General features: G+C 43.3%; 1 protein-coding gene across 1 annotated transcript in view; it reads right to left on the bottom strand.

Annotated features, from left to right (window-relative positions):
• Positions 1–7,500, bottom strand: part of myrf (myelin regulatory factor) — a 28,386-nt gene that overhangs the window by 20,572 nt on the left and 314 nt on the right. Inside the window, 1 exon segment of the mRNA XM_056599304.1 lies at positions 7,257–7,500. This exon segment is cut by the window's right edge and continues 314 nt beyond it. Coding sequence (XP_056455279.1) covers positions 7,257–7,302 — 46 coding nt within the window. The 5' untranslated portion in view covers positions 7,303–7,500.

The following is a 7,500-nucleotide window of genomic DNA, read 5'->3' on the forward strand; positions in this document are numbered from 1 at the left end:
GCACGTATACACCACAGACAAATTACTCTCGTCCGTAACATTTTTCCTTTACCTTTCCAGATGACGTAACAAACAAAACACCCTCAACCTTTCGGGTCTGAAAGGAATTAGGATTTTCCTGTATGTGGTCCAAATGGCAGATAGGGATAGGCCTCAAGGTAGGAGATGACTAAGACCATTAGCAAGAGGGTTGGGAATTGGTAGAGGGTCTATTGCTCGCGCTCGCGCTCTCTCTCTCTCTCTCTCTCTCTCTCTCTCTCTCTCTCTCTCTCTCTCTCTCTCTCTCTCTCTCTCTCTCTCTCTCTCTCTCTCTCTCTCTCTCTCGCTCTCTCTCTCTCTCTCTTTCTACCACCCTTTGATAGTTTAAGCGGCTATTCTGTAAGAAATGCCGAGAATTCCTTACGATTGGGAGAACACTCCATCCCTCCCAACCCTCCCCCCCACACTTGTCACTTTGGTTCGTAAACCCCCAGATGGCCCTTCTCCCTGTTAACGTCCTCCAGCCTTAATTAGCTCTCTATTCCAAGTCATCAGGACGCATTCATCTGCTACACAAAACCTCATGTTGTCATGCTCTGTTTCTCCCTATTTGATTGATCATGCATCACATATTCCAACCAACAATCTATTTCATAGCCACCAACGGTGAACAACAGTGTAAACAAAAAACAAACCATTCAAACCCCTCATTTTAGCCCTAATTAAAAGATAAATTACTCAAACCCTTTAGGATTGGAAACCTTGTGACAACGCCCCAAACATGACGACTGTGCGTTTGTGTGTGGAACTGTTGACATTATGATTCTGTCTGTTTCAGACGCCAACCCCCGGACTGTTCTGGATCTGTTCACGGAGGAACACAGATGGATCATGTCTCTTACTGCCATGCCCTCGCTGAGGAAGGCGAGTGGGACGGCTTTCCCCTAAATCTGACCCAGATGTGATACCCAAAGGGCAGTAAATTCAGGCTGGCAGGCCTGATAACAAAATATTAAGCGATGGAGTGAGAGGGGGAGAACGAGGGAGAAGGGGGGGAGAGAGAAAGGGAGTGCAAGCAGATAGATTGCGATGTGTGGGGGTATGGAGGGTGGGGGGGGGGGGGTGGATAGGCAGCTTCTGAGGTGGAATAATGAAATACAAGTTTAAGGTCCTGAGCAAGAACAACACGAGAGCGAGCGAGAGAGGCGGAGAGAGAGAGAGAGAAAAGTTGAAATAAATTGAAAATGTGTTGATCATTGAGATGATCAATTCAAAATACAAGATGGATGAGAACAAACAGATTTCCCATATGAGTTATATTCCGTCTAACAGTTATTTCTTTGCGCTTCCCTTGAGCTAGAGGTACTAATGGAAATGTAACTATAATCATGACCTTCAAGACTGCTTTTTGTTGACAAAGAAAAATGTGCTGTGAATTTAGCAACTTACACCGCAACCAATACTACAAGATTAAGAGTTTAAAGTTGTCACATACACTTTCACAGTTGCTGCATTGCACTTCACAGATGCTCAGAGACTGTAAAATGTAAAGGGACTGTAACCACAAAGTTTACTTTAAACCCCATTTAAAGTTTAAATGGCCGTTGATAAGGGATGTGTTAGTCTCCCTGTGAGCTCTGTTATTCTTTCTCCAGCTGTGTTCGACAGCAAACAGTGCAGCAATTGTCAATCCAACTCCGATACAGACCAGCCTTTTGACAGCCTAGGGCTAAGAGGGTTTTGTGTATTGGTGTGTGTGTGTGTGTGTGTGTGTGTGTGTGTGTGTGTGTGTGTGTGTGTGTGTGTGTGTGTGTGTGTGTGTGTGTGTGTGTGTGTGTGTGTGTGTGTGTGTGTGTGTGTGTGTGTGTGTGTGTGCATGTGTGTGTAACAAAGAGAGAGGGAGAGTAAGAGAGAGAGAGAGAGAGAGAGGGAGAGAGTGTGCGTATGTAATGCCACTTTTTCAATGCGTGAGTTGTCTTCAGTGTAATAATCTAGAATGGACATACACAGAGGAGTCAGTGTGTGAGGGGCCATTGATCAAGATTAGTGTTTAATCTAATTAGTATTCTTTGTTTCTATATCAATTAATCTTATTTCTCCACTGAGTGTTACTGTTTACTCTCTTTATCAGAGAGTATTTTATTTATTTGGAATTAAATATGAAATAAATAAAGTTGCTGCTATAACCATAACCATGCAAATATGGAACGATTTAAGGAATGTTGAAATGTTATTATTAATTTAGATATTCCTATTGCGGCTATGGTTCCTGACTTTGATTTGTGGCATTTTGATTTACCATAGCCTGGTTTATTTTAACAATGCATGTATATTTGTCTGAGTGTGAGAGGTTAATATTTAATCACTGTCAGACTGGCCTCTATGTGGCTGAGTTTGATGGAACAAAGTCCATTTGACTATCAAACAATATAACCCAGAATGCACTTGGGTTAAGTAGTGTGCAGAAATACAAATGAATGCAAACCTAATCATTCTCCAATTGAATCAAATGATATAACTGGAAGGTTTACATACAATAATGGCCATTATGTTTCTGTTTTGCATGTATTTCAATAATCAAAATCTTTACTTTGTCTTTATCTGAATGTGAATGTTTATCAATGTCTCCCTCTACAAACAGCAAGTGAGTACTATGGAATAAGTAAATGCCAGCTAAATTATTACAATGCATTTTATCAATATACACTAAAAATAGAAAAAATATGTACTATTTTTTAATCAAAATGCCAACTCTTATTTAAAAAATCTATTTTCCTACATTTAATGTGAAGAGGTTAACAACTTACAAAAAGGCCAAAAAAAACAACAGCTTGAAAACTGAATCAGTGAAACGTTCAACTTCTATCTGTTCTTAGACTAACAAACATCACCCAGAACTGTTTGAAATAGATCAGAAAGTTCAAACCACAAGATTTGCATAAAACAGAGACACGTCAAAAAATACTCGTACAAATCAGAGCTGCAGCGAAAACACACACATTAGAATCAACCTGGGAATAGATCCCGGCTTGGAAGAGCATAGAGACACAAAATCACAGCCAGGTGACTGCCGAGTGGACAGTAGGATTATACCTGCGCGTAGCCACAGCATGTTGACGTCCTGGAAGCACCTGAGATGGAAGATGAGTGGAAGAATCTCTCCTCTAATTTTCACATGTTTCTCTACGCTGGCTTTGAAGCACTTTCTCCTGCAGACCTGCTAGCCGTCCTTGGGGGGTCTACAAGTTTGTGTTGGTGTGGAATGGTGTGTGTGTGTGTGTGTGTGTGTGTGTGTGTGTGTGTGTGTGTGTGTGTGTGTGTGTGTGTGTGTGTGTGTGTGTGTGTGTGTGTGTGTGTGTGTGTGTGTGTGTGTGTGTGTGTGTGTGTGTGTGTGTGGGGGGGGGGGGGGGGGGGGGGGGGCGCACGCAGGCATTATTTCAATTGTCTGCGTCACGCGTATGCATATATGCAAAGGTATATCGTGCCTGTGAGTGTGTGTGTGTATGTGTGTGTGCGCGTGTGTGTCTGTGTGCTTTCATGTGTGTGTGTGTGTGTGAGAAAGCTTTCGAGTGTGTTGTAACGGGGGATTATTCCCTCCTGTCATGAGGTAGGGCTGTACCAGGCTACCACACACAGTCCTTGTCGCACCGAGCACTGGTCCGACCTGGCTCAGGGGATTATGGGTAGTTAGCCCGCGACGCGGAGACAGGCATTGCGGAGGGGAGGGTTGGAGGTGGGATGGGGGTGTGGGGCGACTCAAACAGTTAGGGAATGTTGGGCCAGCATGAAAAAATAAGAACAATCGAGGAGAGGGAGAGAGAGAGAGAGAGAGAGAGAGAGAGAGAGAGAGAGAGAGAGAGAGAGAGAGAGAGAGAGAGAGAGAGAGAGAGAGAGAGAGAGAGAGAGAGAGAGAGAGAGAGTTCCTGACTGGTTACTAAAATAACCAAAAAAAAAGATAAAACTGTAATAAAGAAGAATAAAACCCATTTTCTAAGTGGCTGGACATATGTAAGTGAGATGACCATCAGGGTTTTTGACCCCATGCCCTCATTTCCAGTATAACAGGTTACAGGGAAGGCAAAGAGGGAATGGAAAAGTGAGCTCTGAGTCAAAGCAAGTGAGATCCAACTAAATCATGTACACCTTCCACCGGCCAAGTATTACTCCACACTAGCAAGGCAGGATGGATGGGAGGGCATGGCCCAATAGAGGAGAAACACACATCAACTTATGCAGATGCATGGAAAGCCTAGCTGCTCAAAAAACAATGGCGCCGGTGAGGTCACCCCACCCTGAGAGAGAATATCTGAGGACAAAATCACGTTGCTTCAGATTTTTTCTATAGAACTCAGCTCAGCTGATTTTATTATGAACCGACTCTGTTCACTAGTTCAAAATCCCCTCTACATGGTTACAGGAGGACGAGGGTTTATTGTGACTCCCACGAAGGATGGATACAAATCACTGTGAATCAGAGTAGGATTCAGCAGCATTACCCATAGCTTTACAGCTGGATGTGGGTCATATATCATTAAGGTGTTCCATCACAGATACACATACAGGGATATCTGCCAGCAAGGAATGTTGTGCAACACTTCTACTATACTAAAAAGAAAATTACACGATTTTTTTGGCTTTTTCACCACAGGGGAATGCATGATTGACAAGAGAATAGTATGTACATTTGTATAACAATAAGGTCGAACCAATCTTCCATAGCCGACGCACACGCTCAATTAAAGTAACACAAGGGTTGGAATACCTGACGCTTTCGAAAAGTGGGAAAATGGAATCAAATTAATGTACTTAACCACTGTACATCACTCATGACTGAAATTTATAATGATGAGTCCTCAATGCCTATAATCATCACAATACAGCATAATTATTGGTTTCATTCCAATAAAATATGAATTTGTCTAATTATGATTTGTTTTTTTGTGCATTCGTTTTGTGTTTGTACATTGTATATTTTCAGAAACATGTCTTTGTTTGGACTTTTTGCTGTGTGTCCTTGTGTGCGCACAAAAGCTTGTGTGTGTCCGGGAGTGTTTGCGTGCATGCATATGTGTGCGTTAGCCTGTGTTCGAATGTGTGTCGGTGTGAGCGTTAGTCTGGGTAGCGTGCAGGTCAAAGAGCTCCAAGAGGAGAGAGGTCAAGGTTTTGGGACGGTTGCTATGATTCTCTCAACAGGCCTGTCTCCCCATCACCCCCCACCCCCCCACCCCCATCTCCGCGCCCTGTGTCTGCACTATCTCTGCTGCCTTAGCCTGTCTGCTCTCTGTCATTCTAATGGAGTCAGAGAGAGAGAGCCCAGGCTGGGGAAACCCACCAGGGGAAAACAACTGCTTCACCTCGCTGGTTTTAATGGCTGCCAAGGCTATGCCAGGAATGCACACTGTGCATTAAGGTGAGTGTATACATATTTCACTAATCCCATTAACAGTTAACCGCTGCAGAAATACATTACTGTCCTGTGTGTGTGTGTGTGTGTGTGTGTGTGTGTGTGTGTGTGTGTGTGTGTGTGTGTGCGTGTGTGCGTGCGTGCGTGCGTGCGTGCGTGCGTGCGTGCGTGCGTGCGTGCGTGCGTGCGTGCGTGCGTGCGTGCGTGCGTGCGTGCGTGCGTGCGTGCGTGTGTGTGTGTGATTGTGTGTTTTACAGGCAACCCACCTTCCTATCTACTTAACATTTTCATTTAATCGTTTGGCAGGCAGATCTCTCCGAAGTGGCTTGAAAACGAGGCTGAAAACATTACAATCTTAATTTATAGCGAAGAATGCTACAAAACCAAATTAAAATGGGTATGTACATCTCTATCCCCAGATTGCAAATGAGTGATTTTGATTAGAAATGCACAAAACAAAAACTCTGGACTTGCCACTCAAAGACCTGTGTGTAAAATCTGCATCACCTGAATAGAAACAACACTTTTAACACCAGATCAGTCCAGGCTGAACGGCTGAAATAATGCCAATGGAAGAGCATCACTCACTCCCAAACCAAGAATGTAAACACTCTAAATTCCTGCCTGAGCAGCAAGAAACCTCTGACAGTCACTGATGGCTGTGTATATTTAAGTCAACATTGTGTGTATACTACAATAAAGTGTTAATCCCTCAGGTCATAACTTATTAGTAAACACAGACCGCGGGGTCGCCTTTTTATGTGCACTTGACTTTGCCTGGACACTTGACATTGAGATCCATACAAAACAACAACACAAACCAAGTCAATGTGAGGCGTGTTGTAAATCACTGACGATACAGAGATGACACAGGAGGCCTACATCGTTAAAGAATGAGTATTACAGTATTACTCATTATGATCAATATGTTCTGAATCATGTTTTTGGCATGAAGTATGATTAAAATAAAATGTTTTACAACTGAAAAATAAATTGGCCTGAAGGTCTACGTCACGATGCACTCAGGTCAGCACAACCTGCGGGTGATGTCAAACTAAACGTGTTTCTGCTACACCGTGTGCCACATGTGTGCCCCACACCCGTACCAAACACACCATCTATCTTGAATACATTCCTCCACCCTGCCCCACCGCCCCCTCCCCCTCTCCTTGTTTTTGGGACCAGGATTCCCCATTAGGTCTATTCCATCTCCCGGGCCCTGCTACTCATCACCCCCACCATGCTTCTGCACTCCTTAACCTTTCTCTGTTGTTTCCAACGAAAACAACTGGAACAAGTAAAATGGCTGACATGAAGCACTCAAAGGTGTTATATTGGATTTCAATACAGATATTTAATAGATGTTGTGTGAACTGCTTACTGTGATTGAATAACGTAACCATAAACTAAATGTCCCAATCTGGACATTATACATGTTTCTTAATAGGTCCTTGTTTAGGATTAGGCATAATTAGGTTGGTTAATTATACACATTTCACCCACAGCTGACAAGGCCATAAAAATAGTTTTAAGGTAGCCTATAAGCCGATTTATTTAAATATCCACGCTATAGACCACAGGTAGGCTATGTAAACCACTTCAACAGGTGGGCTATGGACTGAGCCACTTCCACAGATAGGCTATGGACTAAACCAGCTACACAGGTAGGCTATGGACTAAACCACAGGTAGGCCTGTTGGTCAAAAGTTACCACACTTTTCCAATCACATCTTTGGGCTGGGCGTCAACAGGCGCACATACTTACGCAATAATCCACCAGTAGGAAACGTTCAGCCTATTGTAATGTTTCCTGTTCATTGAGATACACTAGGTACCTTTAATATATGTGTTTATTATTTAAAGAGTTTCTTACCTTCAAAGAATCTTTGTAACGCTTCAGTTTCATCTACAACGTCCATCGTTGCGGGTCCCACTTGATAAATCCATCAACATCTCCCCTCTCCCGACCGAAAGATAATTCGGACTGGGGGACCTTCACACAAGCCTTTTGAACTCCAATTTCCCTTTGAAAAAGTTTTCCTAAACTTAATAAAAGTCTGTTTTGGAGCCGGTGTGCCCTTGGCCAGTGGAAGGTCTTACCCCTCAGCCTAATGACA

The sequence above is a fragment of the Gadus chalcogrammus genome, chromosome 9 (genome assembly GCF_026213295.1).
Source record: "Gadus chalcogrammus isolate NIFS_2021 chromosome 9, NIFS_Gcha_1.0, whole genome shotgun sequence".
NCBI lineage: Eukaryota > Metazoa > Chordata > Actinopteri > Gadiformes > Gadidae > Gadus > Gadus chalcogrammus.